The sequence below is a fragment of the Chlamydotis macqueenii genome, chromosome 2, assembly GCF_036417535.1.
Source record: "Chlamydotis macqueenii isolate bChlMac1 chromosome 2, bChlMac1.mat, whole genome shotgun sequence".
NCBI classification, from domain to species: domain Eukaryota; kingdom Metazoa; phylum Chordata; class Aves; order Otidiformes; family Otididae; genus Chlamydotis; species Chlamydotis macqueenii.
The window spans coordinates 89,403,709-89,418,895 of NC_141557.1; the positions used below are offsets into that span (position 1 = coordinate 89,403,709).

Genomic DNA, 15,187 nt, shown 5'->3' on the forward strand with positions numbered 1-15,187 from the left:
CCTATGGACACATAATGAGCTGCTCAAATAACAGTTTTATGGTGACCAACTGATTTAACAAATTTGGATGCTTTTCTAAGCCTTAAAAATACAATGCAAAATCACGCTATTTACCCTCCCAACTATCTCAGGAAAAATACAAAAAAAAAAAACCCAAAAACCTGCCAACACCAACTAACAGAGCAATAGCCACCTGAAAATATTATGCTCCAAAGAAAAAGAAACCTATGATGGCTTTAGTTAGCAGGCTGATTTACAACAGAACACAGAAGGCTTGCTGGAAAGTTTGCATAAATAGCAACGTGCAAAATAGAAACTTCAGATAAGCTGTGGAAAGAGGGTGGGATTTCCAGAAAATAGGGAAGGACTTGTTACACCCTCCTTGTCAAATTTTGCAGGATCACCACAGCTTCTCTGGAGAAACATTATGTGCGGAGGGGGAAAGCGAAGAGCTTTCCTTTTGGTTCTGCTTCTCCTAAATAAACTGCTTGCCTAATTTCCTTTGCAAATATCCAACCCAAGAACGCATCCTTTCCACATCTTACAGGGCTGAGTACTTCTGCTACTAAGCCTCTGGCCACTTCCATAATCTTATATTATGACTATTATAATTATACCAATACCTTACTTTTTCTCAGACCCTAGGCTGCACTCATGTTAAGCAAGGTAAAGTCACCGGAGCAGTGAGAAGAGGGAGGGCGGTGCCATTCAGCAGCTCTCAGCAAAGCCTCTCCAAAAGACGTGCAGGGACCAAGGGCCAAGTCCCTTCGCTGTTTCACGCCCCGCCAACATGGGAAGTTACACAGCTCATCTTTCTCAGTGTTTTCTGAAGTCATCCTTGGAGCTTTTTCTCCAGAAAAGCAGAATAAATACTTTGTCATAGATAGGCTAGCAGGCTCTTACTTTCTAAGCTCTCCCATCGCGACTGCCTCCTGACAACACATCCGTCAGAGCCCTTCCCCAGCGTACGCGTACTTGACATCTTCAGCCTGGGACGTGCCCTGCTGAAGCCCATCAGCTTCTAGCGTGTCCAAGCTGCAGCAAGGGGACGGGACCACGCAGGAGGAAAGCAGGCAGCGCCCCAGCCCGGGCCCTCAGCCGCCAGACAACAGCCTCAGGGGTGTTCATCTGCCTCCAGCCCTAACCAGGCATCTTGAGACACCCCCATTTCCTCATGAGGGGTGTATCCAGCCCCACAGGACACCCTGGCATGTTTGCTAGCATGTAGTTAGGAAGGAAATACCCTAAGAAGAAACAAACATACAGAGGTTTGGTGGCAGTGGAGAGAGGAAAGTAAATTCACACAACATAAAAAGTATTTGGGGGGCAGTAAAATATGAAAAATAATTTCTCCAGAAAATTGCACTTTGCCCACGGGCTTCTTTAGACTAAGCCTGCCTCTGCATTAGGAAAACACTGGGAAGAATGAAGATAGATGTGAAAAACTGCTAACTGCTTTTGCAATTACCATTCTAAAAAGTTTTACTGCAGTGATGAGGGAAAAAAAAAAAAAAAGAGTACAAATGCTATGTACAATCAGTGTACAAAAAGTGGGCCTGGAAACAGCTCCTGCAAAGTTACATATTTCAGAGAAGGGATTTTGTTTTTTTTTTACAGTAACTTCATATTAGTTTTAACTATGTATCAGAAAAAATAAAACAGGGATTTTGGATTGACTTACAAAAGTCTTGAAAAACTACATAACAAATTCCCAGACCCCACAGAGTACCTTAGCCTGCTTTAGACACAAAAATTAAGTACAGGATCCAGGAGTCCACTCTCTCCGTTCAATAAGCAGGACAGCTTGTTATACGGCATCATCCCAGCCTCCAACAGGAGATTCCTCCAGTGGTCATCCCTAGCAAGACTTCAGTAGCAGCATGTTCAGACCCATAGGACAGGACAAGAGAGAGATGCGATCGTCATTTCCTCTCTCTTCCCTCAGATGATTGGTCTTTAAAGCGAATCCTCCCTTCGAAGAAGGGAATCGCAGTGGCATACGGCTTTCCCCAAAACCATCCATGCCACTGCTCTTGTCGTTGCATTTCCAGGGATTTGCTGAGTGACGCTACCGTGTTGAAGACCGAATCTGTAGTCCAGTAATGTGTTGGTTCAACAGAAGCCATGGCTGAAACAAGCTGCCTGACTCAAAGAGCGTACGCTTCCTGTTGTTGGCAGAAAGTGAGACTTCGCGCTGTTGCCCCTTGCTTCCTTTAAAAACAGTGCCAGGAATTGATGTAAATTGGCTGCAAAGCATCTGACCCACAAAGCAGGGAAGTGAGAAACTGCAGGACTCAGGATGATAGAGCAGTATTACCCATCCATATCTAAATATATATGGTGTTTTTAATATACTTGATCAATGATGGCATCAGTGATTTTCACTTTAAATGTGCTCAAGAGGCTGAAGCCTTGAGCAGCTCTGGAGAAATCAGTTGAGTGGTTTCTTCAGTCACGAAAACCGCCTACAATACTGACCACAGACAGGCATGCCTTGCGCTGCCCAGACAACCCGGTCGAACATTAGCAGAGGGATCACCCAGAAAGGTAACAAATTACCCAGCAGGTAGGAGTTCTGTCTTCTGGGACGTCTGTCAGGCGGGTCAGGAGAAGGGCCCTGCACCGCTGGGGTAAGAGCGGTGCCAGATGTTCGAGCCTATTACGAAAGCACTAATGATTTTTTTCTTGTGAGGCAGCACAAAGAGAGCAACAAATGTCATTTGCCATCAAGCAAAACTCAAATGAATGGAGACTGTTGAATTAATTGCACTCAGCTACTGTTACGGTCCTGTTATGTATCTACCTTTCAATGCATTTTTCAGGATCTTCAGCCTGGGAGACTGCTCATATCTGCTCATTTAAGCTGCTACTAAAATTCCTAAGGTCAACGATCAGTTTCAACATAAATGCGCTGTATTAGGATTTCCACCTCTTATCCCAACCCCAGTGTAATATTACAGCCTGAGATACAAGGTAAAATTAATCTTTAAAAATCCAATTTTTGAGAAATAGGGGGTTCTAGAGATGTCAGCCTGGTTTTCACAGCTCACTCAAAAAAAAAAAATCTTCTTAAAAATCAAAGTCCACCCAATGATTCAACAACAATCCTTAACAAAATGCCAGTAATAAATCATTAATACTGGATGATTTTAAGTGACAAAACAAGGAAACATAACTTTGACTACTTTTGGACTTTCCTTAAGAAATTGGGCGGACTTCTTTGGGAAAAGATCTCCATCTGGTGGCAGCTACAAAAAAGATCAAGTCAACTCTACAGAACTGTTACTTTCCCTTGGAAAGACTGCCGTCACTAGAAATGGAGTGGATTTGTTGTGGATAATTATTTTCTATACATTTCTCAACCTTACATAGGATAGACTGAGCAAGGGAGCTTTTATTCTTGCTAAGTCTGTCCTAAGAGCACGTCTAGCAAAAGCATTTGAGCTCATCTGGCTCATGTATGCCATCACAGAATTTTTCCTGTTGGCAGTGCTGTGGGAAAGACATCCCCAGCCGGGGATGATGAGAGGCAGCAGTACCATTGCCACCGGCATCTGCAGGCAGACATCTCCAGGATATTAGGTCCATGGCTACATCCCTCTATGGCAACACAAATAAGGCAGTACTCCTTTTCCACTGCTGGAAGGGCAACAGGAATCTTAAAAGATAAAACATTTTGAGGGGATTATCTTATATAGATAAAAGGTAACCTTCCCAGGTACAAATTACCCCTACTCTGGGGCCACCAGAGGAGAGGGTTGTACTGTCGTAACTATTTGGGGAGTTGTATGACCATAACTATTTTTAAAAGCACACGAGAAACAGTTTTCATGAATAAAACTACAGCGGAGCAGTCCCCAGCATGCTCAAGTCTGTCCCTTCTCAGTGATTTACAGACAGAGTGTTAGTGTATATTTATAGCTGTTGACAACAAAAGTTTCTGGAAATTTGATCTTGAGTTATCTTGCGTTTCTTTGGTGCAAAACTTCTGGGGTTTGAATTACTTTTGCTATCACAATGTTTTAAATATCACATTTGATTTTTTTTAGTCAGCTTTAAAGCTCACTGTCATATGACAGTAAGGCACCACATTAAGCAGGGTGGAACCTTTTAAATTTAATTAAAATCATTACAAAAAAACCCACAAGAGATGTTCAGAAAATAACAGACTAATCACAGAACCTGGGAACAAATTACCCCTATTATCTCCTCCCTTGTCACTACAAGCATATTTTCCATATCTTCCTTCTCCCAGTTGCATCTATACCAGCCCAGAGTTCCTGCGATCTTCTTGAAAGTGAAGTCTGTCTTTGTCCTAATTTTATGCCATCATTGCTAAATGTTTGCTTTTACATAACATTAGGCCATCAACAGATACTGAAAAATTTATCATCTCAAAAAAAACTTCAAAGCATATCTGTTTATTTGCATCTTTACATGTAATCAATTTCCCCACAACACTTTTCAATTCTCTCTGTTTATTCTTTTTGAATTTTCTCCCTTTTTTCTGGGGGTAGCTGGTACAAGAATAGCAGCAGGAACCAGTTGAGCTCATGCGCCCTCTGAAAAAAGTCTCCATAATTAAAGAAAAATCAGGAGTCTCTACAATTCTACTGACATGGTTATATTCTTCACTGTAGCAGATCTATATCCATTCTGTAGCACAAATAATTGGAATATCAACAGCATACAAGGTCCCTATGTCAATATCTCACATCTCTTCTTATTTCTTTTATTTTATTTGGAAAAAAAAAATCCATAGGTGAAATAATAATGACGGCCAAAGTTGTTGTTCTTCAGAATAAGTATAGAAGCATAAGCTATTTCATGACAACTCTTGTAAGAAATGTAATCAGTGACATCAAATCTGCAAGGATAAGTAAGTCACTATTTGTAACTGCACAAAATAAAATTATTTATTTGGAACAGGAGAAAACAGACTTATAAGTCTTAATCGCTGCTACTATTTCATACTGGTGACACCTATTAATCAAAATTATTCTGTGTAACAGGTTTAGGTGGAAGGACCATCCCAGATGACAGAGACATCCTTTCCTCTGGCTGTAGGTAAAAAGTTATCAGAAGACAATTTTACTAATGCCAGTAAATATAAGTAAAAAAAAAAAAATCATAGAAGCTACTCTAAATGTAAAAGCAGAAGCCTAGACAATTTCATCTCTCATTAGTACAAAACACCTTCTCACAGTACAGTAAAAATTGGAGAGAATTCACAAGCTACTGCCTGGAATTTTGTGATCTATTTCTAAAAAAAAAAAAGCCAGCATTATTTTTTTTTCCTGACTGCAAATACACAATCTCTCTAGCTGGTCTTTCACAGCAATGTATTAGCAGATCCAGCATTTAGTTTCCCATGCCCCGGTGTTTCCACTTTAGAAAGTCCAGTGAGAACTTCGGCTTGCAGTATTCCAGTTCCAAAAGCAGGCAAACTAATCTGAAACTGGAATTTTCTATCAGCACAATTCAAGGAAAGCCTCAGCTCCTGGGAGCTTTCCTCACGTGGCTTTCATGAAAAGCCTCAGAACAGCTCAGGTGTATTTCTAGCCTGGATGTTTGCTCATACACCGCAGCCAAGGGAAAGCGTAGCACGTTCAGAAGTACAACAGCAGAGGAGATGCCACCCTACCCACAAAGTCTACAAACTAACTCAGCTCAAAGACAGGGGCACTCTTAGGCCTAGGGTGTTATTAGGGAATCCAAGAGACCCCCTAAGCCGCACTCATCCAAGGCAGGACGAACTACGTGGTTGTGACGCTACAACCAAAGCCACAACAGCAGCAGCCTTGTCCCTGCTTGAGCTTGCGCAGCTGAAGGTTCCCCTTTTCTGCTCCCCCCCTCCCTGCCCAGCTAACCGCTCCAGTCATGCCCGGGTGGAGAAATGGCAGCCTTTCCCCTTTTCCCCAGTCACCTACAGTGAGGAAGCACTGCATCATCTCTCTGCCAGCCAAAAAGTACGTTCAGTATCTTTTCAGCACCCCTGCAGCTGCTGTTCACTTCCCTCGACCCTCAGCTTCTGAAAGAGCAGATGGGAATACGAACACAGGACAGAGCTTACCTTCTGTGAGCCTTTTGCAACTCTTGCGTGGCATTTTCTGAAGAGAGAAATTATTAAATTACTGTAACGTTAACACCAGTGCACGGTTAATTGCAAAGCCACGCTCGAAGCGCAGTCACAGACAAACGGCAAGGCCGTATCCAAGAGGATTTCACATGGGTCTTTCCTGCAGCAGTGTCAACGGTTTCATGAGCGACTTAAGTGACAGAAGAGGGAGGCTGCACTGCATAACTCTGCTGATGAAACCAAGCTGGGGAAGATGGGAAAGCACAGCAACTTCAGAACATTTGCTGAAAATAACCTACAAACTGAAAAGAGAAAACAAGCGCCGTGCCCCAGTGAAAGGGTCACCTGTCTTCCACCTTGGCACCCATGCTCAGTCCTTCTACTCCAGTTTAATCCCTTATTTCACCCCTGATGCTTCAGTTTCATCCCTTGTCACTGACAAGCACTCTCCTGTTTGAGGTATCACGACACAGGAGAGACGTGGACCCACAGAAGTGATGAGAAGTCTCACCGACAGGACATTATTAAAAACAGCCAAAGAGTGACATTACGCAGTCTGGGTAGTATTGTAACGCAAATGACAACAGATCTCTACTGTTTTAAGCACCTGTAACAAGGGGGGTGATTAAACGTTTCCCCACGTCTGTGAGCAATAAGGACAGGACAAGGCACAAAAAGTTTGCCTTACAGCAACAGAGATGAGGCTTTGGGGAAGAATTTTGCCCGGCTTCAATCTTGCTAAAGAAGAATCCAGGCAAGAAAGCCATTGTACTCATGGTTAACATTAAGTATTTATCAGACTGTGTTTGCACAGCAAAATACACCACATACAGCGAGTCCTGAGCGTGATCATCTCATCACTGGTATGGCTATGAACATTCAATAGTAAAAATGGTTTAAGTTCAAAAAGAGACCAACATGTTTACAAGTACTGAATGCTTTAAAGAACAAACATGCACCAGGAATCACAAAAATTAATTCATCCTACGTGCAGTGAAAATTTGATGATTTCTTAGAGTCCTTTCCATGCCCGTAACTGTGTGATAATGCAATTTTGGCTTCATGTGTGTGAGCCAAGGTTATGTGACGTTTCTGACGTAATGGGACAAAAACAAGTACTCGAGATTGATTAGTGCTGCAACTGCTTATAGCTACACCACCGCACATGACTGCTTTCTGCAGATAAGAATAGTAATAAAATATTAAAAAGTAAGGCTAAGAAATCCAGCCTTTGGGAATTTTATGTCAGTATCTTCACTAAGCACTGCAGTTATGTGGGTTGCTCTGCTGAAGGCATCCATGTTGGCTGTAGATGCGAAGATTTTGTTAGTGGGGGGGGCTGCAGGGGTGGCCTCCGTGGGAGGAGGCCAGGGGTTGCCCCATGCTGGACACAGCTGGTTCCAGCAGACCCACAGTGGGGCAGATATTCACACCGCAGCCCGTGAGACAGCCCACACCAGAGCAGATGGATATTCCTAAAGAAACTGTGATCCATGGAGTGCCCACACCAGAGCAGAGGGAAAACATGAGGGGGAAGGAGCTGCAGTGAGAAACTGATCTGTATTGACCACTGCCTCCCACCATCCCGAGACCCGTGGCAGCAGGGCAGGAGAGCTGGGAGTGAAGTTGAGTCTGGGACCGCAGGGAGAAAAAGTGTTGTTTCAGTCTTTGGTTTTTTTTTGTTTTGTTTTGTTTCTCACTACCCAAATCTATTTTAATTGGCAATAAGCTAATTTTCCCCAAGCTGAGTCAGTTTTGCCCTCAGTGGTAACTGGTGAGTGATCTCCCCATCTTTATCTTGACCCACAAGCTCTCTCATCCAATTTTCTCCCCTCACACCCCCGAGAAGGGAGCGTGAGCGAGGGGCTGGGTAGGCACGTGGCTGTTAGCCCAGGCTGACCTGACAGGGTACCTCTTTAGGTAAGAAAAACTACTTAGGAGCCTTCTTTCAAAACTCTCCCAAACCTGACCTTTGATTTACATTTCAAGGGAATGCACACTCACATGAGTTTGAAGACAAGTGCGAGCGTTGTTTGTGTACCTACAGTTCACAGCGTCTTCTAAGTCTTAGTACGTGTCTCCCTCACTGCCATCAAATTATGATTTTAATAGAAAAAGTGTTTTGTTGGTTGGTGGTTTTTTTCCCAATGACATGTTGCCTTGAGATTAGCTCCCTAATTTCTATTAGAAAGCCAGAAATTGCCTTATTTCAATAGGACAATCTTAACGATGCTCTGAGAGGCCAGTCTGGTTTTCATCCACTTCTCATTAGCAGATGATGATCATCGCTGCTTCATCAGCTTTTTACCTCTTGTGTTGGCAGTTTTCTACAAATGAAAATTCACCTGGGGATTTCATACTGCTCTGAGACAATTTAGCTAACTGAAATACAATGTGCACTGAGAAAACAAAGAGTTCTGAATTGCCTTGATTATTAGTAAGACCTCACTTTTCCAGGACTGCAATTATTTACCTGTATTTAAGAGAAACTAAGACACTGTGCACCAAATGTTACTGAACCACAAAACCAGCGGAGAGTCCTGCATTTCTTCTTAGATAGTTCAGCCAGCCAAAAAGAATAAATAATGAAGCACACAGGTTTCTGCATACACTAAACAGATCCATTAAAGTGGATTTATCTGCACCATTTCCCTTAAATTACAACCATGCCCTACTCCTGCGCAATCTTCTACATTTTGTGAAATTACGTTCTGGCGATCCAATCTCTTGTTTGGTGGCACTGTTACAGTGGGTTATGAAATACATGTTGGGCTAATAGCGGAAGTCCTGCTGACTTGGGAGTCCTGCAGCAAAGCCTGAATACTGCTAGACGGCTGAAGAGATAGTCGTACTACCTGCATCACTGCTAAAAAAGAATAAACTTCACGTAATGTTCCCTTTCACTATTGCTACATTTTCTTAAAAAAAAAAAAAGAAATAAAGCATGTTCATGTAGTTCAAGAGAGTGCTAAGTAATGAATAACGTAAGAAGTAGGAGGAAGAATACGCCTGTCTGGTGCTGTGGTTCTACCTTTTCTTTTTTTTCACAAGTTCCACTTCGCAGGAGACAAGCGCACCAGCACAGCGTTTCCTTCCCGGCACTTGACGCCTTAGGAGGCGTTTTATTCTGTCACCATGTGCATTCTCAGTGGTCCTTTCAGTAGCGCCATTCCCATTAAAATATGAATATTCAGACACATCGATGAGCACAGTATGCTCACACAGCATACCAAAATAATTGCCAGCATAAATAAGGCAATTATTTAATCATATATAAGGGTTTTATTACCCTTGAGCAGCCCTTAGGTTTTACTAAACAATTAAAATTCTCTGGGGTTTTCATTCACTTGCCTGAAAAGACTTTAAAGAACATGTTTTCATGAGGGTTGGAGAGATGCGTGGAGAGAGCAAAACAATCTTACCCAGTACATGGTTATAGCTTTCCGATACTAAACTTGTAAAAGCAGATTTAATCTCATAATCCTTACCCAAGTGGCACAAAAGTCGATCAGTCTGGACCACATCACACATTTATTCTTACAAAATAATCTAATTATTCTACTTTCGCTATTTCAAAAATTAAGATAAATTCACATGCCTGAATTTTTACATCTCTGCAAAACAATCTCTAATACACAGCAGACTTTTCTAAAAACATAAGCTAAGAATAGAACCGACTTCTTAATGTTTAAATCAGCATGAGCTCTAATGACAAATCTTACAAATTATCCTGAATTTAAAGTCCATTATACTTTCATAGCCCCTGTAGTTCCCAAATGGCTTTTAAAATGCCAGCTAAACAACGTTTAACCATTTTTAGAAAAATCTAAGTAAGACTAGCTTTTAAGCTCTGCATTTTCCCCAGTAGGAGAAAAAGTGCTCTACAGAAACTCAAAACAAAGCATGGACACCACAGCAGCCAGCTCTGCCACACTAATAAAGGAATCCAAAGGAAAGCTTTTAATTTATTTTCCGTTCAGGTGCAGCTCTGTCCAGCCAGGGAGTGAGGACAGATGATGTGAAGAAAAGGCTGTGCATTTCTTTCAGACCTTAGGTGAGAACACCAAATACAAGCCAGACAGGGATTTTACCACCATTGTTGCATGAAGATTTTTTTAAGGAGCAGTGGAACCCTGTCAACCCTGGGACATGGGATTTCTCCTTCCCAGCCACTAGAGGCCATTGGGTGCACCCAGACTAAGCCTTCTCCCATCTGTTTGATGCGTGCAGCTGCTGCTCGTTTTGCTTGCGGGTGCAGCCAGGAGGGAGGCAGAGCCCTAATCCAAAACAGCAGATACACACAAACACACTTACAACAACACAGCGCGAGCGGTGCCATTACCAGCATGCACATACACAGCAAATGCGCTCACACAAATCCAACAGCACAGCCCCATCTTACCCCTCATCTCCCACCGAACCAGACTGAAGCAAACCAGTGAGACACACAGGCCCCCATGCTCTGCAGCTTCACGAGGACAACAGGCTCACAGAGCCTTTAAGCATTGCTGTGGGATTTAAGTTCATCCAACATCCATGCCCAGACCCTGAGCCCCCTTTACCTGCCACTGGCTTATATCTGGGCTCTCTGCAGATGCTGGTGTCCTCCCCGCTGCCAGCTAGTCCAGCTGGAGCTTGCTAGTGAGTTGTGTTAGTGAATTCTGCACGCACACCAAGATCCGTACAGCACTTGGCTGTAAACACATTGGCTAGTCCACGGCTGGCCCTCAGATCCCAGAGCCCCTGTGACCCATGGCCGCTCCTCCAGTCACAGGTGCCCAGACCTCCTGATAACGCACATCCATGCATGCAGAGGCAGCACAGAAAGCAAGGTCAAGCAGCAAATCATCAGAACAAATATTTAATAAGAAGCTGGGATAGACTGCAGCGATGTGGCACAGGGCTGTCAGACAAGAGCACTGCTTACATGAGATTGTTCCCTTTTATCCCCCCTTCTATTCTTCCATGCATGTTCTTCCCATATCCACCTTGACCCTTTCTTTCCTCTTCTCCTGCCTCCTTCCAAACAATGCACCCCTAACTTCTTTTCCCCATCAGCCCCAGTTTTGCCACATCCCTACCCAAAATTGGTATTTCTGATAACATCATCTGGGCCCCCTCAGCCTTGCATGGTACAGCACAGTGGGCCTTACAAGCTGCCCCCAATACTCCCTTCAAATATGTGCAAGGTTTGACCATCTTCCCCTTAAACATCAGTGAAATTCATCCGTCTTTCACAGCAGCCATCTGTAATTTTTGTCAGCTTCTCACTCTGTTACTTGTGTTCAGCAATGTCTCATACCATGACCAGTAGGTTTTCATGGTCTTTTCAGTTGGCGAAACCTCAGACTAGGACCTAGACATCTGCCTGCGTAACGTAAGAAGATTTATTTCAAAGACAGGAACAGAAAGAAGTGCAGACACTCCGAATTGTCATGGGGTTAATACGTGACAGTGCTAAAGAAACGTTTCTGCGAAACGGTTCAGATGCAATTATCTACCGCAGCCAAATGTCTGGTTCCAGGTTTCATAGAGCTCTAGGTCCTTCGAGGAGACACTGGGCCGCACAGTTCTGAAGGCACTCTCAAAGTCCGGAAAAGCAATAGGCCGTACTTGGTCTGGCATGATGGTTGCAATGTCCATGGACTGAAGGCTGCGGATAGGGCCCAGAGAAGCTTCTCGACAGAGCTGTGTCATGTCGGCCCCGGAAAACCCATTTGACTTCGTAACTATGAGTTCGATTTCCTCTTCACTCAGAGAGCAGTGCTCCTTTGACATGAGGCGGGTAACAATCTGCTTCCTAGCTGAGGCTTCTGGAAGAGGAATGTACAGCCTCTTCACCAGCCTCCTTCGGGCAGCTTCATCGATTTCCTGGGGTCGGTTTGTTGCTCCAACCACTAGAATACGATCTTCACAGGAGGTTGCTGCCCCATCTAACTGAACCAGAAATTCAGTTTTTATTCTCCTCGACGACTCGTGCTCCCCGTCTCCACGCTGAGACAACAGAGAATCAATTTCATCAATGAAAATCACTGCTGGCTGTTGACATCGCGCCACAGCAAACAGCGCACGGACCATCTTTTCCCCCTCCCCTACCCATTTGGAAGTCAGAGAGGAGGCACTGATGCTAAAAAAAGTGGCTCCAGACTGGCATGCGATGCACTTGCCTATAAGAGTCTTGCCAGTCCCAGGGGGGCCAAAGAGAAGAATCCCTTTAGGAGGACCACGCAACCCAGTGAAGATATCTGGCCTCAGCATAGGCCAGACAACGATTTCTTTTATAGTAGCTTTAGCAAATTCAACCCCGGCAATGTCATCCCAGTTGACAGGAGGCCCATGGTCCATGATCTCGTGCATAATGAGTTCAACCATTTTTGGTTCTATGTTTTTCAGTCGTTCATCTACGGGCAGCGCCGGATCTGTTGGTCCTCCTGCATGAGGCTTACACTGTGCTCCCTCGTTTTCATTTCCGTCTTGTTTTGGAACCGGAGGAACAAACTTGCCAAATGGACCCCGAGATCTGCCTGCACCCAGTGACTTTTTTACACCTCCATATGATGAGACTGGTGCACGCTGGGGTAGGTTTTGAGATTTCTTTTGCTGATCTACCCACAGCTGTTCTTTTGCAGTTCTAAAGCCAGGAACACTGCTCTCTTCATTTCTGTTTCTACTCCCTGGAAAACCACTGGGTTCTGTACTAATGGAAGACTGGCACGGAGCAAGGCTGGGAATCACTGTGCTGCCTTCGTCAGCCAGACCATAGAACGCTTTTCTTTTTCCAGAACTTGCGGACCACGCCAGTACAGCTGACTGATTGGGAAGAGACAAATTTTGTCCGTCACGACAGTTACCTGACATTTTCAGAGAACTACTACTTGTTGCTTCTTTACTTCCAAATAGTGGAGTTACCTGGAAACCTCCAGGAACCTGTTTGTTTAAGGAGGCTGAAGAGGCAGGAAGCGTATCTGAAGTTTTGGTCACAGGAGGCACGCTGCCTTGAAGAGACTTTGAAGATGAGGGATGCTCAAGGAGACTTGGTCCCTGACTTGCATATTTTGCTGAGCCAGCACAGAGCTCAGTCTCTCCGGCACTGCTGCAGATACCAAGTTTAGGAAGACCTGGAGCAGCAGAGGCACTGACCCCTTTATCAGCTTGTACGCAGGCATCTGCTGGTGCCATCTGAGAGCTTAGGAAATTTTTGCCAGCCTGCATCCTCTCTTGCACACACTTCAATTCAAATATATTATCTGTTGTCAAGGCAGATTGCCACTTGTCACTGTCATTCTGCTGACACTTTGCCAAAGTCAAAATGTTTTCAGCATAGTTATTCAAGCCAGTCTCTATGTTGTCAGAGTCAATAATTGCAGAGTATTTCTCTGCGTATTTTTTGAACAGGTTGGCAGCACAGACCTGAGAGATCTCGGAGTTTGCCCATGCATACTGAATATGCAGGATTTTGGCACGGTATTCATCTGCCTTCTGTCCGGGTGTGCAGGTGCCAGAGGTAATCGCAAAGTAACTTTTCTGCCAGTCGCTCAGGTGCACGGTGCTGTGGGTGGGAGCTTCCATCACTGACACTGCAACACACATAAAATACCTGCTATTATAAAATGCATTTCACAGCTATTTGCTTTGGCTGCTTTCCCCCTTCCTAAATAGGTATACAGGAAAAGATACACTCTTTTAATTGAGAGGAGCACTGCAGCAGATCTTGCAAGCTACTTAACCAGTCTGGACACTTTACCATTTCCAAAAAGCAACCAGCTTTGTGGTGTAAAGCCATTTAGGCTGAGGTTCTCTTTTCTTCCTTGACGAAAGAAACAAAACAAGAAGGAAAAAAAAAAAAAAAACAAACAGTTTTCTTCTAACCAGAGGCCTCCTGGGGAGGTAAGTAGACTGCAAAGAATAGTAACAGATGGCTAAACAAAACTTGGCCTTGCTAAATGAAAGCACCAGTGCTTTCACTCTTATTTAACAGAATATGGCACAGTGCAGAGGTGGACAGATTATACATCATTGTCAGAATGATGGAACTTATTACAGTGATGGCAATAAAAATGAAACAATGAAGCTAATAAATAAAACTATATGCAAAGTCTGTGAAAGGAGGTAAAAGTGGAATGAATAAGCCTGAATTTAGTAAACTTTCAGATTAAGAAAATATTTACAAATTCATAGCAAATGTCTATTTATTCCATTTAGAACACACTGAAAGCTCCCCATTTTATATTTTAAAGAAGCAAAGCTCTTGTATGTTTAAAGTTATGCTTGTTTCTTAGATTTAGAAAGCAGAATTTAAATTCCTTCAGTGATTTTTTGGTTAAAGAAATAGGAAAGATGAAATTTGGCTAGGAAAGAGCATTTTGTCAGACTGGAAAAGATACGTTCACATTTAAAATGTATTTTCAGTTGGACTAGATGATCGTTGTAAATCCCTTCCAAATGAAATATTCTATTCCAATTTCAAATAAGTCTTTCTCTGCAATGTATCATGTGCAGAAGTATTTCTGATAACATCAAGAATTCCTGATTTCAGAAGAGACATGGGCACAAGCAAAATTAGAGGAATCCACCACAGTCTCAACAGGGTTTGCAGAAGGCTCCTAACACACAGTAATTCCGATCTTCTCGTCTGTCTGTAGGAACATACATCTAATATATGACATGTCCAAAATACATCAAATTCTAATTTATCTTTTTTTCACTTCAATATGTACTGGGATGTTCCAGCCAGAGAAAACTAAATACACAAACTGTTAAAGTGGAGGTCCATATATTCTGCACCCCTTCCAACAGAGTACGAGCCAACTTGCAATCTTCTTCTGAATCAGTTACAGGCTACGTATGAGTGCAGATTAAGGTACAGGTGTCAGGTACCCACAGGACTGGGGAGACAGAGCTGAAGGAATCTGGGGTGTGGGGGAGTCCTCTCTATTTACTTACAGGCAGCATAGTATGTAATTATGGCAGGGGGGGTTACACACATAATAAACAATCAGGAGATAAATCATTTTTGTTTGGATTTTTTTTGGACCTCAGCCCAACTTTGTAGAGGTGTTTAGAAAAGCCAAATTATCTTTCACCTGCAAATTCAGTGCCTTTACATGG

At 43.3% G+C, this 15,187-nt stretch overlaps 1 protein-coding gene across 1 annotated transcript; it reads right to left on the reverse strand.

The window, feature by feature from the left end:
• Window positions 1-9,591: 9,591 nt before the first annotated feature.
• On the reverse strand, window positions 9,592-13,654 carry FIGNL1 (fidgetin like 1). The gene has a single exon (XM_086740421.1). The coding sequence runs from the start codon at window positions 13,646-13,648 to the stop codon at window positions 11,573-11,575; it is 2,076 nt and encodes a 691-aa protein (XP_086596547.1). The 5' UTR covers window positions 13,649-13,654; the 3' UTR covers window positions 9,592-11,572.
• Between the last annotated feature and the right edge of the window lie 1,533 nt (window positions 13,655-15,187).